We start from the raw sequence: 19,949 nt of genomic DNA on the forward strand, positions 1-19,949 counted from the left end.
GGGTTGTACACTTAGCTGTGGTGCTTGCATGTGCTTGGTTTGGAGCTCCAGATCGTACCAGCAGTGCTTGTATGAGGACACTCTGCGATGCATGGGAGTGCTGTGGTCAGAAGGGAAATCTCACACACACAGGGCAGGATCTTCACCACAGACACACATCCCTGGCCCCCCAACTGCTCACACCCTGGAATTAATAACTCCCATTTGGGATCTCTTCTAAAGAAATAACGCAGACTGAGCTGGAGGGATAGTATGGTGTGTGTGTTGCGGGGGGGTGGTGCTTGTAGGTGGCTGAGGTTGCCAGTCGGATCTCCGCTTGATTCCTGGCACCACATAGGTCCTTGAGTACTATCAGGGGTGACCTCTGACCATAAAGGCAGTAATAGCCCCTCAAGCACTGTCAGATGGGAACCTAAAGACCCCCATCAAAATGAAGGCGGTACTTTTGCCCAAAGATGTATGAATTAAGAGATCATTTATAAGAGAGAAAGACTGGAATAAATTATGCTTCATTCAAATGACTATGCAACATTGTAGCACTGTAGCACTCTCCTCCCATTGTTCATTGATTTGCTTGAGCAGGCACCAGTAACGTCTTCGTTGTGAGACTTATTGTTACTGTTTCTGGCATATCAAATATGCCATGGATAGCTTGCCAGGCTCTGCCATGTGGGCGGGATGCTCTTGGTAGCTTGCTGGCCTCTCCAAAAGAGATGGAGGAATTGAACCCAGGTGGGCCGCTTGCAAGGCAAAAGCCCTACCTGCTGTGCTATCGCTCCAGTCCGCTATGCAACATTATAAATTATATTTAGAAAATGTTTAAAATACAGGAAAAAATAGATATGAATGAAAGAGAAGATGTAAAAATATATGGATAGGGGCTGGAGCAATAGCACAGGGGGTAGGCGTTTGCCTTGCATGCGGCCGACCCGGGTTCGATTCCCAGCATCCCATATGGTCCCCTGAGCACCGCCAGGAGTAATTCCTGAGTGCAAAGCCAGGAGTAACCCCTGTGCTATTGCCAGGTGTGACTCCAAAAGCAGATATATATATATATGTGAATAATACAATCAAAATATATGCACAGGAAAAACATGAAAATAAAATAAAGTAGAATAGATATTGGGGCCGGAGCGATAGCACAGCGGGTAGGGCATTTGCCTTGCACACGGCTGACCTGGATTCGATCCCCGGCGTCCCATTTGGTTCCCCCAAGCACTGCCAGGAGTAATTCCTGAGTGCAAAGCCAGGAATAACCCCTGAGCATCACTGGGTGTGAACCAAAAAGCAAAAAAAAAAAAAAAAAAAAAAAAAAAAAAAAAGAATAGATACAATAAAAAACAATGCTGTCTTTGATTTTAGTAAAGTCTACAAATTTCCTTAATAACAACAATTTTTTGTTGAATGTGAAATTAAATGAGCTCCCTTTCCAGAACTCATAGATAATGCATATCAGCAAAATTACATTAACAAGGATATTAGTTTTAGAATTTTCTTTTTGGTTTTTGGGACACACCTGGAGATGATCAGGGGTTACTCCTGGCTCTGCACTCAGGAATCACTCCTGGTAGGGCTCCTTGGGGACCATATGGAAGGCCAGATGTCAAACTCAGGTTGGCTACATGCAAGGCAAACACCCTACCCACTGTACTATCTCTCTGGTCCTAGCTTTATTTGTTTTTTTTTTCTTTTTTTTAAATCTTTTTTTCTCCTTTTTTTCTGGCCCTAGTTTTAGAATTTAAACTAGAATCCTAGAATGTAGAATGCGAAACACCTGACAAGTGGGTCACTAAATACAAAAGAATGTATCAAAATCCCAAAAGGCCATTGCATCTACTTGGTTTTACACACTGGTTCAGAAATGAGTGAAAAGCACTTGTATATTGCTTCTTAGCACTTAGTGTCTTTGAAGTCTCTTTGGGATCAACATTCTCTCCTTAGATCGATTTGAGTCAACAAAAAATAAAATTCACTTGTCTACTTCAGATCTTCACTTTGGGCAAACTAATAATGATTCATTTATCCACCACGCATCTAGCCATAGTTACATAATTTATAAACTCCTATAGTTTGCAATTAAATTATAATGCCACAGATGTAGATGGTTTCGTTTTTGATTAAAAATTTAAAAAGTGAGGCATGTATATGTAAATATGCGTATGCTTTTCTGCTCCTACACATTTTTATTGACTTATTAGGAACTGTTTAGTCTGGTCTAATAGCTGCTTCTACTTTCCCACCCGTCACAAATCATTAGGTGGACCTTAGTTTTGTAGACAAGGGGAACATTTTCTCGTCGCTGTAAATGTCCTTATTATGGCACCTCACACAGTATTTACAAACACAGACACTAAACAGCCCAGGGCCTGTCTTTGTGCTCAAAGCATCTGCCTCATAAGCTGGAGGCCTTATCAGCTTGAGTTTGAGCCCAGTCCTGCCGTCTGATTTCAGGCACACAGTCTGGTTTGTCCAAGCACCTCAGTGCGTGGGTCCCCCAGTAAGGACCACAGCTGAGAGGGGAAGAAACTTGGTCATTGCCAACAAGAAAACGGAGAGGAAAGGAACAAACCAAGTGAACCAGTGACAGGGAATCACTGCGAATTTCCATTTCTAACGACACGAGGGTCCAGGCAGCCTTCATTCCTGAGTTAAGTGCTAGGTGTGCTTGCAGGGGGGAGGCCGGACGGGGCAGAACTGAGGAGCAGGCCTGGGAGAGACATGTGAGGCGAGGTCAGGGCCTGTGCAGGGAGAGCAACACCCTGGGGACTGGATGGTGGGAAGGCCGGAGGGACGAGGGCCCTGCCTGTGCCCCTGGGAAACTGCAGTGAGACCCACGCATCCCGCCGACGCCTGCGGAGGCAGCTCACAGCAGCCCTGCGTGCGAGCTGGGGTCCAGGCCAGAGGCTCCTCCCAGGGCCACCTGGCACCACTGGCACAGGAGCAGGGCGTGTTCGCAACCCAGACTCCACGATGTGTCACCGAGAAGACAGTCACATCCTCTGGGGCCGCAGAGGAAGCATCACACGCCAGGGGCTGTCCCTCGGCCCTGGGGGCCACTCTCCAGGGCTCGGTCTGGCCTCCTCGCCATGTCCGGCTCAGTTCGTCCCTGTTATTCACCTCTCACAGAGTCTGGATTTATGCAAAAATCTCTGACTCTCAAATAAAATGGTTTTCTGACACGCAGAGTGATGATCTGACTCACATTTCTCAGCGAAGGCTGTATAGGGCCCGAGACATCCCACTAGCAGTCTACTTACTGCCACTTTTTTGGGCTTTGTTTTGTTTTTGGACCACACCTAGTGATGCTCAGAGTTTATTCCTGGCTCTGCACTCAAGGATCACTCCTGGCCGAGCTCAGGGGACCTTATGGGGGGCCAAGATCAAACCCAGGTTGGCCACATGCAAGCTTGGCAAGCACCTTACCCACTGTACAATCTCTCCAGGTGTCACTATTTTTTTTCCCCATTTCTGTGCCTTCTGTGGGTAATTTTTTAGTAAAAACTTCTCCAAGCATAGAGCTAAAGAGCAGTCTAGTGCTTCTTAGCAAAAGAAGACTGATGTGAAGGATGGAGAAAAAAGTGTTGGCTAAACCTTGTTCAGTTATAGTCAGTTGAAGGGTCGATGTGAAAAAAATGCTGATAAATACAAAATTTGGTGATTTAAACAGAAACACACACACACACACACACACACATACACACCAAGGTTTTGAATGGATTGATTAAGGAGAATGTGATTGGGGCTGGAGTGATAGCACAGTGGGGAGGGTGTTTGCCTTAAACTCAGTCGACCTAGGTTCAATTCCCAGCATCCCATATGGTCCCCCAAGCACTGCCAGGAGTAATTCCTGAGTGCAGAGCCAGGAGTAACCCTTGTGCATTGCTGGGTGTGACCCAAAAAAGGAAGAAAAAAAAAAGGAGAATGTGATTGAAGGCCTGTTGGAATGTGACCGTATGACTTCTAGGAGTGACTAAGATTTTCCCCTGGACTGGTGAGCCTAAATGCTGGGCAGAGCCTCCTTTACCAAGCAGAGAGTGCAGAGGGGCGAAACAGAGGGGAAAGGGATTCTGCCAGTGCGTGCCCCCCCCACTTCCAACAACACACATTATAATCCATTCTTAGCTCGTCACTCATTGATCCAACAAATACTGAGTGTTTATGTCAAGGGCAATTTAGATGCAGGGACTCAACAGAAAAGAAAAAAGGTCAAAGGCGTTGGGCCCATGGAATCCACATTCTAGTGCAATGATTGCAAGACTGAGTCGTGTGGCTTTAGGGAGAATTTTTCTTTTCTGCCTTTTGGGGAGATGACCACACCCAAATTGGGCAGAATTTGGGGAACCATATGTGATGCCAGAATTCAACCCACTGTCTTTGCTGTAGCCACAGTCACATGCAAAGTAAGTGCTGTCACCTTTATATTATTTCTCTGGCCTTAGCTGAGTATTTTTCTTGAAGTGCGGGGAGACCCAAACAGTTACAAAGGCCAACAATAATGACTTCCATATGCCCTGATTCAGATAATGGTGCTGCACGAGCCAGGAAACGAATAACCAGCCAAACATCGGGTTCCCTGCACTGGACAGAGTGATTGTGCTTTCTAGGGCTTCCACTTTCTTTTTATAAATTAAAAAAATTTACATCAAATATTTATTTGGGGGTGGGGGGGGGAGTGAGGACACTCTTGGCGGTGCTCAGGGCTGACTCCTGGCTCTGAGATTACTCCTGGCAGGCTTGGGGGACCATGCAGAGGTGACAGGAATCAAACCCAGGTTGGCCATGTCATAAAGACAGTGTAGGGCTTCTCCCACTTTCTACAGGGTATTAGATCCTCTGAAAAGTGACAAAACTCCACATGCTGGATATATGGATCCACCATGATTATCATATTCCTGAGAAATGGGAGTACCTTCCAAATCACCTCCCAAATCACTTTATATATTTTAATTTTTTAAAATGAATTTTAAAAAAGTATTTCCTTTTCTTTATTTAGGCTTTTTGGCCACACCTAGTGATGCTCTGGGATTACTTCTGATTCTGCACTTAGGAATCACATGGGATGTCAGGAACTGAACCCAGGATGAACCCAGGTTGGCCGAATGCAAGGTAAATGCCCTACCCATTGTACTATCACTCAGCCCCCTTTAAATATTTTTAGAACAATGGATCTGATCTGGACTGGACATCAAACAATCTGCATGACTCTCTCTTAAGTCAAGAACCCCGAGGTGGAGCTCAGGCACCAGCAGTCTATTAGCCGTCCAGAAAACTCTGACGTCCAGCCACAGTCCAGAACTATCGTGTTAGAAGGTGGCAGAACACTCAGTGCATGGAGAGTTCCAGACCCAACGACCCCTACCCTTCATCTCAGCCAAGCTCTTACAGTAACTCTTATCCAAGAAGATGGAAAATTTAGCAATTGGCCTAAATCGAACAATTTCCTTTGATCTAATGCTCATTTTCCAGATTGGCCATAATCAAACCCAATCCCTAAACCTAATCCCTAAACCCTATACCAACCTTACCCTAAAGTTGGCATCTGATCGGGGGCAGGGGGGAGGGTGGGGAAGACGCCTCTGCCCGCCCCCCTCCACTGCCCCCAGCCCTGGCCCAGCTGAAAACTGGGCTGGGTCCTGCTCTCTGGCCCTGCCTTCTGCCCAGTGGAGCAGGGGGCGGTCTCGCAGCTAACCCGGAGCGGCGCTGTTGCCTAAGCAATTCCTTTGCTCTCAGCTGCTCTAGGGGTTCTTCAGGCAGAGTTAGGGGTCCCCGGAAGCAAGGAAGGCAGTGTAATTGGCGCAGCTGCTCCTGAAATCTGCCTTGGCACTTCTGGGCCCTGAGCAGAGCGCTTGGAGAGTGCCCGCGGCTTTGCAGGCTCTGGGCAGCTCTGACAAATTCAGGAAACCTCGTTTCTGTGTGGTCTCTTTCAAAACCTTCTGAGTGTTCCAGGAGATCTATTTCTTGATCATTTCTCTCTCCTCCCCTTGCTTCTTGGGGGTCAGCCCAGAAAAGAACAGAACAGATGTTAGATCTAAAGCTTTCCTAAACTCAGCCACTTGACCGCTGGCCCCCTAATCTGCCGGGATGCTCACGAAATGCCTTTGAGCCTTTTTTGCTCAGGAAAAGAGAGCAGCTCCCCCTCCGCTTCCCCCTCTCCCCCAAGCGGGAGGCGGTCCCTCTTGGAGGAAAACAAGATGAAAGCCAGGGTGATTGGAGTCAGCTGCATTTTCTGCCTGTTTGCATATTAAAGCGCTCTTTTTAGTTTGGCTCTCAAAATCAAAATGGATTATGCTTAATAGAGTTTTCAAACTCCAGCATGAATTTTCTTCTGCAAATTGTCACCTGATGGACCACAAAAAAAAAAAAGAGCTTTAGTTCCTAAAAATGCAAATTCCCTCAAGAGAGGAGTCCTACCATGACCTACGACTTAGATGTGGAGTAAATATTATTATTCCAGCTGGGAAAATTGATGGGCAAGAGGTGCCGGCGGCCTGGCTTCTAGTCAGCGCTCAACTAAGACGGCCAGGGAAAGTGAGCACTGCTGAACTGACACTTACTCAGTGACTTTCCTTCTCCATTCTACTCACGGTCACCAGAAGGGCCTGGTGGATGGTCACACACCACACTCAAGTTCCCTGGGGTCCTGCAGGGGGAGTTTTCCTAGCAGTTGCCCCTAGAGCACAGGTCCCTTCAGAGTCTCTTGGTTACACATTGAGGAAACTGGTCCTCAGGTTTGCATGGAGATTGAGTTCAGGATTCTGTGTGGAGTCCTCCAGAGATACGCTCATCATTCATTCATTCATTCATTCATTCATTCATTCATTTATTCATTCATTCAAGGAATACTATTTTGGGGCCAAAGAGATAGTGCAATGGGTAAGACACTTGCTTTGCACCAATCAACTCCTGCTTGATCCAAGCACTCTATTCAATTCTAAGCACTACATTCCGCCAGGAGTAATCCCCGAATGCCTGCCGGCTGTGGCCCAGAAACCAAACAGAAGGAAATACTGTTTTGTGCTGTGGAGAGCCCAATGGACTAAGCATACACTTTGCATGGAGGCGGTCTGGGTCCTAGTTCCAGCACTGCATGATCCTTCAGCACTGCTGGGAGCAAGCTCAGAGCACAAAGCCTGGGGTAGCCTTCCCCCAGCACTGCGGCTATGGCAGGAAAACCAAAAGGAAAAAAAAACACACCCCACCTTTCATTGGATGTAATATGACATTTATTAAAGACACACTAGACCACAAAAAGCCACTTAAGTTGTAGCATAAACCGTTATTTCATGTAAATTGGAAAGAGCTCCTTTAGCGCTATTTAGATGATATATAGCCCCTTGTCCATTTGTCAGAAAAAAAAAAACTAAGCAAAATAAATTCATTAGACTATTCTGAAAACTTGTTCACATCAAAGATACATTCTTGTGAATCACTAAATCTCTCTAAACAGCTAAATTTGAAATCATTTTCACTGATCAGGACAGAGCAAGAGAGAGAGCGTCAGAGGCAGACAGGCAGACAGACAGAGTGCTCGCAATGCTAATGCTTCTGGTCTGTGAGGACACTCTAAGGCAGAGGGAGCACCCAGTGCATCAGAGCTGCGATTCACCGCTGACCCGCAGTCTCCTTGGAAACTGGAGGGCCTGCCCTCACCCCGGCAGCTGGGAGAGGCACAACGCACGCCATTCCCGGGAGCTGCAGAAACTACAGCACACCGCGCCCCTCAGACTGAAATTCTGCATCTCACATCTACAGGCCAGAGGAGAGGTCATGCCCCCGGGACTTGACAGGCTGGCGGGTGGCTCTGGACCTGTACGAGGTGCTGGACATCTTACACGGGACTCAGACCTCCCCTCTGTAATCTGACCTTGGGAATAAGCATATGAGCTGGGTGAACTAAGTGCTGTAGCCTGTGTTTTTTCTCCCCACATCCCTTTTTGGATTTTGGGCTACACCTGGAACTGCTAGGGGGCTACTCCCAGTTTGGTACTGGGCGGGGGGGGGCACTATGAGGTGCTCAGGGGACAATTCGGTGCCAGCATTTGACCGGGCTGTCTAAATGCAGTGCATACACTCCAGGATATTGCGATATCTCTTGAGTCCGGTGGCCCTGAACCTGTCTTTTTAGACAAAAAACTTTTCTGCAACCCTGGCCTGCTTTTGGCATTGATAGATTTCCTGGCTAGTTGCTTCTCTGGTAACGCACTGGTTGGTGTCACTTGGTTGGGAATGGGGTGGTGTGGCGTGTGTGTGTGTGTGTGTGTGTGTGTGTGCTCGCGCACGCGTTCACGTTAGCTCCAGCTGTTTCTAATTTGCTTCATTCTTTTTTTCTCTGTAGAGTGGTGAAGTCAATTCAACAAATGAGATTTCTCAAAGGCCTCGAATCGTGTTGCCAGATCATTGATGCAATTAGGGATACAAGAGAGTTCCATTACTTAGCATTAATGCCAAGTCACAACAAACATTTTCAAACAGAACAAAACAAACATTTTCTCCCTAATGATCAACCCTGCCCTTCTTCTGCTGATCTCCCCACTTTATTTTGGGGAGGGGTTGTGGCGTATTGGTTTTTTATCTGGAAAAATCCAATGGCACAGGGTTGTCATACTTCTATAGCCATATCAAGCCATATTCCCCTCCTCATAAGAACTGAAGGGTTTATGGGGAAATCTTCAAGCTGACACATGCATTTATTGACCTGGATGTTTTCTTCAACCTCAGATCTTTCCAATGGTGCCACTCTTGAATCCAAATTACAATAAAGATTATGCTGACTTTCCTGGCCTTATGGGTCTGTCTACAATAACTCAGGGTTCTCTTTTTTAACAGTTGCTAGAAACAAGCTGTTGTTTGTCTTACAATAAAAAACACAAATGCAGCCAGATCATCTGTGGGGTAGTTTGAGGTAAAGGAAGTGCCATAATCTTATCCGCTGTGGGGAGGAATTCTAATAAGGAAAGGCCAGCTTGCCCTTGAACGCTATCCAGGGGTATTTTGTCATTAACTCCCCCAAAGAACACCTTATAAGGCAGTGATTTAGTTTTTAGAAGGCAAGTCTACAGTAAACCTTGAAGATGGTCTCTAGGGACAGGATGGAAATTGCATTTAAGGCTGACAATAAAGGCCACGCCTCTTATTCATTCTGTGTGACATCGCCATGGGTGTACAATCTCTTCCAAGTCCCGACAGCTTTCCCCAGATGCTTCCCCTCCTTGCTCGGCTTCTCTTTCAGCTCCTCAAGGGAGATTCCGAGACAGGATTCCCGACACCCCCGGGCCTGTTCCTGCGCTCAGCAGGTCTTGCCCACAAGTCCTTCCTGTCTCGGGATCTAAGTGTGCCTTTCAGCCCCGGCCTTTTTATTCCTTTTCCTTTTCCGAGGACAAGGAAAGTAGGTCATACATTGTGTCTGTTGGATTGTGTTCCTTGAAAATAATTTTAAATCCTTTTTAATTTTTTTGTGGAGAGGGATTTGGGCCACACCTGGCTGTGCTCAGGGCTTATTCCTGGCTCTATGCTCCTGGCAGGGCTTGGATTACTTTGGATTACTTTCCTCAAATTTTTTTTTTTGGGGGGGCAGGGATTTGGGCTACACCTGGCTCTCAGGGCTTATTCTTGGCTCTATGCCTAGGGATCACTCCTGGCAGGGCTTAGGGGAACCATATGGTGATGACTGAACCTGTGTCGGTGATCGAGCCCAGATGGAACCGGGGTTGGCTGCATGCATGGCAAGCGTCCTACCTGCTGTGCTATTGCTCTGGCCAGAATCTTCAGTTCTGTAGGCCCCTTCTTTAAGGTTTAAGAAAATAAGCCTATTTTCTTTTTCTAAAGCAACACTGGGTTTTCCAAATCTGTTCAAATGCTAGTGATTAAAACTGGGTCGAGTGATAAGAAGCAGTGAGTCATTCAATGTTCTAGATATTTCTGTGCTCTCGAGGGTAGCTAAGGCCAGAACAATATTCATTAAGGTTTTGGGGCCACACTGATGGTGCTGGGGAATACTCCTAGCCTGGTGCTTGGGGGCTCCTATGGCGCTGGGGAACAAACCCAGGCCTCCTGCACTCAATGCAGGAGTGCCAACCCTCTTGAGCTTTCTCTCTGGGTCCAGAAAAATAGTTACGGCACTTCTATTGGGCTGGGGTACACATCTCCCGCCTCCCAACATAACTTGTTTTTCTTTTTCAGAAAGTGCTAAGGAGAGGGGCTTGGGGAAGAAGGTTCCTCATGGAAGGGAGCAACTGTCACTCAGGAGCAGAGAGCTGGGCTGGCCAGGGAGCAGGTGAGGTGGCTGAGGGTGCTTCTTGAGGGGGTCCTTTAGTAAGAGAAAGCGGACTCTGGCTACCTTCACCCAGGGGGAAGCAGGATTTCACAAAGATCAAGGGACAACTCCAGGTCCTATGAAGGCGGCATCCAGAGAGGACTGTAACAGCCTCCTACCGGGAGACTCAGACTTACACCCCAGACATCAAGAGGGACGGGGTCGAAACTCAGCTCCAGGGCCGGAGAGATGGTTCAGGTGTTAAGGTACTTGTGTCACATGTGGTTAATCCAGGTCTGATGCCAACACTACACTGGGCCAAGCCAGGAGTGATTCCTGAGCACAGACCCAGGAGTAAGGCCTGAGCACCACCAATGAACCCCTCCCCCCCAAATAAAAAAACTCACTTCAATTTTGTAACTCCGTGGCAGCCACCACTCTTGTGAGTGTCTAACTCCCCCGCAGGCCCCGACACTCCCTCAGGAGGCTTAGCAGAGCGTCCAGCCCTCCCACCCTTCTGGGCAGCACTTTATGGTTCCAGCTGTTCCTCCTCAAGTGCCAATCTTTCCCTTCTAACTCCGCTCCAGAAACAAACTCTTCTCAGCCAATTCCTTCTGTGGCTGTTTTAGTCAAGGCACCACCTGTGAGAAGCTGACATCTGTGGCGCCATTTTGAAAAGGCGGCTGGGGAGACAGGTAGAGAAGCACAGCTGCACTGTTTGCACTGGGCTGGGGACCTTTGGACGGGGCCCAAACGCAATTGTTTTAAGAGGCCACCACGCAAGCAATTGTCTGAGTCGTTATCTGGATACAAGGACAGATGATTATGGGCTTTCGGTCAGATCATAGGCTCAGAAACCAAACATGTATAACAAAGCAGAGTTTAGGCTGTTAAGGCTCATAAATCTTTCTTTGAAAATATACGTCATCTTCTTTTCTTCCGCCCCCAAAAAATCATAAAAGCTTTTGTTTCTTCTTGGACACATTTGATCTTCTACCACAGAGCTTCCCAAACTTATCTGGCCTCACATTCCCTATTCAGAAAATAAAATTTCTCAGTGATGCCCCTGGAAATCTATGTTCTTTAAGAAAATAAGCAGAAAGTCCCTCCCACCCCCCAGAGCCTCATTATTATTATTATTTTTTTGCTCTTTGGGTCACACCCGGCGATGCTCAGGGGTTACTCTTGGCTTTACACTCAGGAATTACTCGTGGCGGTGCTCAGGGGACTATATGGGATGCTGGGAATTGAACCTGGGTCGGCCACGTGCAAAGCAAATGCCCTACTCGCTGTGCTATCGCTCCAGCCCCTGGAGCCCCAATTTTTCCTGGGGCTCCTAGTATCATTCCAGGCCCCTTTCCCACCCACCCCAGGCAGTATCATTAACTTTAGGAAACACTATTCCACCAGAATTTCAGTGAATGCTGAAGACTCGCGCTTCTCCAAGGACTTTCAAAATGAATCAAAATGGATTTGGGATAATCAAAATCTTTCGTGAAACTATTCCACAGACAAGAACAGTTCCTGTTGTCTGGAAACACTGGGGCCTGGGGGAGCAGTGCCCAGCTCATGTTGGAGCACAAATACAGTCCACACCCTCGACACCAGAGAGGTCAAACTCCGTGTAAGGAGAAAAGGGAGCACGGAGGCCAGGAGCCCACTGTCCTCCTAAATGGGAAGGCACTGAAAAGGGATCTTTCAATTAATTATACTTTATTGTGGTTTATTTAGGTAACAAGGTTATATTAGTTTTAATTTTTTTTTATTTACGCTTAGCAGGTCGAGTGGATGTGCACATATTCAGCTCTCTGAGCTATCTCTCTGACCCTTTATTTACTTATTTGGCTTTTGAGCCACACTGGACCAGGTGCCTAGGGGCTACTCCTGGTTCTGTGCTCAAGAATGACTCTTGGAGGTGCCCAGGGGACAGTGTGTCACCAGAGATGGAACTGTGGTCAGCTGCTTGCAAGGCAAGTGCCTTTAAGATCTTCTGAACTACCTCCCTGGCCCCATACTTTCCTGGTTTTGATAAAATTACTGTATCTTCATGGCAGGACTGGAGAGATAGCACAGTGGTTAGGGCGTTTGTCTTGCATGTGTCCAACCTGGGTTCAATTCCTCGGTCCCTCTTGGAGAGCCTGGCAAGCTACCGAGAGTATCATGCCCACACGGCAGAGCCTGGCAAGCTATCCTGGCGTATTCGATATGCCAAAAACAGTAACAAGTCTCACAATGGAGATGTTACTGGTGCCCGCTCGAGCAAATTGATGAACAATGGGACAACAGTGCTAACATCTTCATGGCAACTAAAAGTTTCTCGGATACTTCCCTGTGTCAGGTAGGGCATCCTCTTTTTAGATGACTCCTCTGTATCACCAACACATGTTTACCCAGTGCCCAGCTCCTAGCCGGTCACAGGCTGGAGCCCTGCCAGCAGGACTGGCCAGTCTGATGGGGGATCAGACTTCGGGGAGCGGCTCTGCAGCACCATGAAGGTGCTGCACCAACTCCAGTGTTCTCTTTCAGGGTGACTGCCCCTTGCTGAAACCCTCACACGGGGCTCTGCCCGACGGGGCTACTTCATTCCATACCACTCATCTCTCCTAGCCTCTATCCTATTTCCCGTACCCGATAAATAATACTTATCTTCATCTCACTGTCTAAGCTCTAGGAGTGTGGGACGTTAATTTTTTTACTCAAGGCTGCTTCTCACCGAGAACCAGAGGAGCAGCTGGCACATTCCTCTACTCATTCATTCATGCAACGCATATTTAAATATTTACTAGTGCCAGGCACTGACCGAGAACCTGGGGGTAGATCAGAGAGCAAAAATTTTCTGCCCTCATGAAAAGTTTCAAATGTTGGTGAACGCTTGGCCCTTGGGTTACAATACTGAGAATGCCAAGGAAGGGATTGGGGGGAGAAGCAGCTAGATATAACATGACATATTAGTGGAGGGTCTTGGGTACTAAGTAACTGAGTAAATCAAAATCATAAGAGTTGGGGCTGAGCACTGCCAGGAGTAATTCCTGAGTGCAGAGCCAGGAGCAACCCCTGTGCATCGCCAGGTGTGACCCAAAATGCAAAAAAAAAAAAATCATAAGGATTAACACTATTGTGAACATGTGAACCAAACTATAATAATTAAATGACAACAGTTCAACAGTTTCCCTTGCCTCATGCACTCCCCTTGAATAACGACAGTGAATTACTGAGTGCTTCCAGTGGATAATCTTCACAGTCCTGAATCTTCACAATCCTTCCACTCTAGGCTTTAGTACAATAGTTACAGTGCAGGTGAGAAAACGCAGGCTCCTAACTGGCTCAGGACCGAGGACGTGGCACAGTTAAGATTCGCAGCCCCCCAGCCTGTGAGAGCTCACCCCTGGCTGTTCCGCCCCAGCGCCTCTTGCTCTGGGTGTCTCCCCGGAGTGAGAGCAATAAGCATGTGCTGGGAACAAGGGCTGGAAGGCCAAGCCGAGTTGGAGAAGAACAAGGGTGTCATTGGCAAGGGGAGCTAAGAGCCAAGGACAGACACCAAGAAAGGGGCACGGGAGGATCCCCCAAAGCTAAGGGTACAAAGAGGGAAAAATGGCCCTGGTGTGGGTGCGATATCAGGGCTGGACCATAGAGGGGGTCAGAGACCTGAACATCAGAACAGACTTACTGTCAAGACTTACTGTCTCTAGGTCCTTCAAACAGGGCAAAGCTCATCCCAAAGCTACTGATACGGGAACATTTAAGAATAAATGAATTGGGGCCAGAGAGAAAGAGGGGGGTTAAGACACGGGCCTTGGATGCTGCTGACCCGGAAGCACGTGGTGTCCCAAGTTACCAGGTGCAGTCCTGAAGGCCTTGTTGGCCGAGAATTGCAGGAGGTTCGCTGCAATCTGGGAACTGCCCACCTCACCGAGATGGGATGAATTAAGACTAAATTCTGATTTCACAATTCTGGAGGAGAAGAAGGGGATGGTATCCAAAGGAGACGAAGTGGTTGAAATGGGATTGGCAGAAAGCTCACACGGAGTGGACCATGGAAACAACGTCATCGAGAACTAGAATAAAGGAGTTAGAACTAAGAGATTTTCCACCCCTGAGCCTCATCCTACACCTCAACTTCCCTATGTTAACTCTTTATGGAACGGAATTGTCAAATCTCTGCCCTCCCCCCCCCCCCGCCCCATTTCTGCTTTCTTGTGACTTCAGAGGCTTCACCCAGGTCCAGGGGCTCTACACCTCCACACAGAAGGTCACCCCTAAGGCTTGAGATCATTTGCTCCTTAGCCCTTCAGACTCTGAAGATGGCTCTGCCTCCTCCCAGACCCAAGGACAAACCCAGCTTCCTTCCCTCAGAAGGTGGACAAGCGGTGATCAGTGCTTTGGGAAACGGGTTTACAACTTGTCAGGCTACTTTCTTAATTAGCAAGAAGAGATCTGTTTCATCCCCCATGGAGCAGAGCCTGGCTCAGCACTGCCCCTGGTTAGACGTGTAAGAAATGCCTGTTAAATGGACCAAGTGCCCTGTTCCTCCCTATCAGACTTCCAGAAAGCATAACTTGCACTTTATTCTGAGTATAGAAATATCTGGAGAGTCTTAAAAAAAACACATTTTTGTCTTTGTTTTTTGGCCACACCCAGCAGTATTCAGGGGTCAACTCCTAGCTCTGTGCTCAGGGGACCATACAGGGTGCTGGGGATTGTACCTGGGTCAGTTGCATGCAAAGTAAGCACCCTATCCTTTGTACTATCTCTCTGGCCCCTGAAAACACATTTCTTATTCTTTTGCAAGGCCCTGGCACTAATGGGCACAGAAGGCAAGTGTGCTGTGTGTGGGTTGCTTCTCTGATTGTCAAAACACATTGAGGAGGCCGTGCAGTGGGAGATCTGCTGTGAGTCCCATTTGTCCTAACCATGGAGAAGTACTTTGGTGGCACTCACGTTCTTTTCTGCTCCACCGCCCTCAGTGAGTAGTCCCAGGGCCCATCTCTCTAAAATTTCTAATATTTACCCAAAGACAAAGAAAGACCAGGTTTGTACCCTCAAGGTGTCTGGAGAGTATCGGTCTCCACACCTGGGTGTTCCGTGGATGGTGAAAGTCTACAGCTGTAGAAAGGCTGAAAACAACTGGGCTACCACCTTGGTTATAAACAGGTGGTCTTGTTGATCACTTGGTGCTGATCCTCAGGTACAACACGATTGAAGAACACGGCTCTTGGGAGATATGGAGGGGCACATGGTGATGAGGTTATGTGCTAATGTGCTAGAAAACGGCCAATCCCAGTATATTATCGTGATGCTGTGAGGGCAAAGAGATGTAAATGGCAGAAGAGAAATGGGAATAGGTACTGCATACCCATCCGATAAAGGGTTGATATCAAGGATATACAATGCACTGGTTGAACTCCACAAGAAGAAAACTGCCACCCCGATCAAAAAAATGGGGTGGTGAAATAAACAGAAACTTTACCAAAGAAGAAATCCGAATGGCTAAGAGGCACATGAGAAAATGTTCAACATCACTAATCATCAGGGAGATGCAGATCAAAACAACAATGAGATATTATCTCACACCACAGAGACTGGCCCACATCCCAAAAAACAAAAGCAACCAGTGTTGGTGTGGATGTGGGGAGAAAGGGACTCTCCTTCACTGCTGGTGGGAATGCCGACTGGCTCAGCCCTTTTGGAAAACAATATGGACGCTTCTCAAAAAATTAGAAATTGAGCTTCCATTTGACCCAGCAATACCACTCCTTGGAGTATATCCCAGGAAGGCAAAAAGGTATAGTAGAAATGACATCTGCATTTCTATGTTCATTGCAGCACTGTTTACAATAGCCACAATCTGGAAAAAAAGAGTGCCCCAAAACAGATGACTGGTTAAAGAAACTCTGGTACATCTACACAATGGAATACTATGTAGCTGTCAGAAAACATGAAGTCATGAACTTTGCATATAAGTGGATCAACATGGAGAGTATCATGTTGAGTGAAATGAGTCAGAAAGAAAGAGACAGACATAGAAAGATTGCACTCATATGTGGAATATAAAGTAGCTGAGAGGTACAGGCTTGCAATGAAGCAATTTCTGGCAGATATTTCTCTGGACTTAGTTACTAAAATACTAAAATACAGAAATCCAAAACCGTGTGGCTGCTAGTGCGGCCCTTTGACCTCATATTTCTTCATTCTTAGCAATGGAAAACAAATTATCAAATGCTTCCTTTTCAGCAGGTCTGACTTAAGGGGGGAGAAACTCCAAATAATAATAGTGAGTTTTTTTTGTTGAAATATTGAATGTAATCAAAGTAAAGTGAAAGTAAAGTGAAATTTATCAATTACACAGGCGGGGTGGGTGGCTGGGGAGGTGGGGGGAGGTATACTGCGATTCTTGGTGGTGGAATATGTGCACTGGTGAAGGGATGGGTGTTCGAGCATTGTATAACTGAGACTTAAACCTGGAAGCTTTGTAACTTTCCACATGGTGATTCAATAAAAGAATAGATTAAAAAAAAAAAGAAGAGAAATGGGATAAAATTAACTATAGGGGCCAAGGGGATAGTCCACAGGATAGGGCTTATGCTCTGCATATGGGAGTCCTGGGTTAGACTCCAGTCCTGAGTGCCCTTGCAGGCTCCAACAGGGGGTTGGGAGTAGCTCTTCAGCACTACTGGGAGTGGACCAACAAAACAAAACATGGGGCTGGAGCGATAGCACAGCGGGTAGGGCTTTGCCTGGCATGCGGCCGACCCGAGTTCAATTCCCAGCATCCCATATGGTCCTCCAAGCACTGCCACGAGTAATTCCTGAGTGCAGAGCCAGGAATAACCCCTGAGCATCGCCGGGTGTGACCCCAAAAGCAACCCCCCAAATATAAACAAAACAAAACCCCAAACCAAATACTACCCCAGGTAGAGATTGTAAAATGAAAATCACTAAGCTAACCTACTATGTTCAGGCGAATTCCAGCAAGCTGGGCAGATGACAGGGAAAAATAATTCCTTTGGAAAGTTTCTAAGAAAAAAAAATCTCAATATTGGAATGAGTTTGTAAACTATGCACATCTCATGACTGAACTGATAAGTCAGATCCAAAGGAACAAATGGGAAAGATCGTGCTTTATTTTGGGTTGTGCCTCTCTATGTTTAAGGTGGTGTTGACATAGTTAACAGTAAATTACCCAATTAAGAACAATTACCCAATTTTGACAGCCAACTTTGAAATGGGTGACATATGGCATATCAAACTATGGACTTCTGGGCAAAGCTGTAAGGAAAGAATTATTTGGAAAGTTCGGAGAAAGTTTGAGCCTTGTTAAAGAGGCAACTGCTTCTGTCGTCTCAAAAGAAAGAACTCCCTCCCTTTATTCCCTGGCTAGAACCAGGAGTGGAACTGCCAAGGTTAGTTGGATGTCTGACTTTCCTTTGAAAGTAAGTACTGCCTATGGAAAATGTTATTTCAGGCAACGGAGTAAGAAAAAAAAGTTCCCCACCTTCTTTGGGTAAGTCTGATATCTATTTATTTTCTCCTGTCATTTATGGCAAGCTTGGACTTGTTTGGAATAAAATAAATGACCAAATAATGTCAAAGGCATTCCTGCTGAACAAGTTACGCAAAAAAGGTACAAATAGGAAAAACAAAATTGTTCACAACAATTACATCATAGAAGAATTCTTCAAAGTTTTGGTGTCTTATTTTTGTTCACAAATAATTAGTAACTTGTTAAGTATCTGTCATTTCCAGTAAGTGAATTCCTTAACATTAATCATACAGCCTATTTAAAATAATCCTTAACAATTAGCCAATTGGATGCGGGACAGACAATGCTCTCGAGTCTTGTTATTTGGAGGCGGCCACTCCCAGAGGTGTGGAGAGGGTTGCTCTCTGCTGAGTGCTCGCCTGGAAGATGTTCTCCTGGTGGTGCTCCAGGTACCAAAGTAGAACCCGGGGTCGAATCCCGGGCTGCCACTCTCAGAGACCCTTCACCCACCCACCCCGCCTAGTTCCTTCGAATTTGCTTTTTGGGTCACACCCAGCGATGCTCAGGGGTTACTCCTGGCTTTGCACTCAGGAATTGCTCCTGGCAGTGCCTGGGGGACCATATGGGATGCCGGGGATCGAACCCAGGTCGGCCGCGTGCAAGGCAAACGCCCTACCCGCTGTGCTATCGCTCCGGCCCCAGTTCCTTCGAAGTTTTGGCGTCCGACTTCCTTTCTCATCCCTTGACTGCGCTTCGCTCTACAGGTCCATATCAGACAGGATGAGAAAAATGCTGCCTCCGCCTTCCCAGCAGAGACGGGGGGGGGGGGGCGCAGCTTTATCGACTCGAGCACGGGCTGGGCGACTTTTGGAGAAGCCGGGGTCGGAGGTAGCGGAAAATCTTCTAATTTTACACTTGCTGTGCAAGTCCTCACTTTTTTTTCTTTTTATAATGTAAACTTTTAAAAAACTTTTGGCGTGCGCAACAAATTAAAAATAAAACGGCGGCGGGGGGTGTGGAGAGAGAGAGAGAGAGAGAGAGAGAGAGAGAGAGAGAGAGAGAGAGAGAGAGAGGGGGAGAGGGAGAGGGAGAGAGTGAGAAAGAGAGTGAGAAAGAGATAGAGGGAGAGGGAGAGAGAGAAGGAGAGAGAAAGAGAGAGAGAGAGAGAGAGAGAGAGAGAGAGAGAGAGAGAGAGAGAGAGAGAGAGAGTCGTTCATCCCGCCCACCCCCCCGCGGCCGCCCCGTCCTCCCTCGCGTCTGTGCCCCCGACGCGCACCAGCCGACGGGCGCCGGGCACCCGCGCGGGGCGCGCCAGCCGCGGCCGCCCCGTCGGGTCGGAGCCAGGTCGCGCGCGCGCGCGCCGGTGCCCACCTTGCTCGCAGGTGCCCTTGCTGACTTGGGTGATGGCCTTGTCGCCGCGGCTCTCGGCGCGCAGGCTGGCGGCGCGCAGCTGGCAGCCGCTGGGGTAGGTGGTGCCGTCGCTGCCGCACACCGGGTAGCGGCTCTTGCACACGCACACGCCGCTCAGCGCCGCGCCGCCGGCCGCCGCCCCGGCCTTGCCCTTCCGCCTCTTGCGGCTCTTCACGCACTCCATGCCCGGCGCGCAGTGCCCCCGGCCCGCGCCGCCGCCCCCGCACGCCTCGCCCTCGCCGCGCGCGCACACCGGGCAGCAGCCGCACGCGTCGCGGGTCTCGCCCAGCGGGCAGCCGCGCGGGGGCAGCGGCGGGCAGGCGGCCGGCTCGCAGGGCCCGCAGGCGTCCGGAGAGGAGGAAGAGGAGGAAGAGGAGAGGGGCAGCAGGAGCAGCAGCGCGGCGGCGCCGAGCAGGAGCAGCGGGGCGCGCGGCGGCCGTGCCATGGCGACTGAGCTGGGGGCCCCGGCCCGCCGGCGCCTTAAAGCGGCCGCGGCCCCGCCCGGCCGGGCCGGGGAACCACACCCCGGGCGGGGAGAGCCGGCCCGCCCCTCCCGGGACCCGATCCCGGGGCTCCCCCCACCCCTCGAGGGCGCTCCCGCTGCGGGCGCGGCGCGTCTCGGAGCTGCACCTCTGCGCGCACCCGGGCCGGCTCCTGGCTCTGTCCTCTAGCCAGGACAGCTCGGGGGTCCCTCCGCAGCTAGGGCGCCCCCCCCCCCCGCCACCGCGCCCCACTCCCCCAGTTCCTCCCCTTTCTCAGTCCAGAGAGTTGCGCTGGTTCAAAACCACCGGGAGTTGGAGAAAAAGC

At 48.6% G+C, this 19,949-nt stretch overlaps 1 protein-coding gene across 1 annotated transcript in view; it reads right to left on the minus strand.

The window, feature by feature from the left end:
• IGFBP7 (insulin like growth factor binding protein 7) overlaps positions 1 to 19,661 on the minus strand; it is a 75,617-nt gene extending 55,956 nt beyond the window's left edge. The window contains exon 1 of the mRNA XM_055138913.1: positions 19,104 to 19,661. Within this exon, the coding sequence (XP_054994888.1) occupies positions 19,104 to 19,587 (484 nt within the window). The 5' untranslated portion in view covers positions 19,588 to 19,661. The remainder of the gene's footprint in view (positions 1 to 19,103) is intronic.
• Between the last annotated feature and the right edge of the window lie 288 nt (positions 19,662 to 19,949).

Source organism: Sorex araneus, chromosome 5, assembly GCF_027595985.1.
Source record: "Sorex araneus isolate mSorAra2 chromosome 5, mSorAra2.pri, whole genome shotgun sequence".
NCBI lineage: Eukaryota > Metazoa > Chordata > Mammalia > Eulipotyphla > Soricidae > Sorex > Sorex araneus.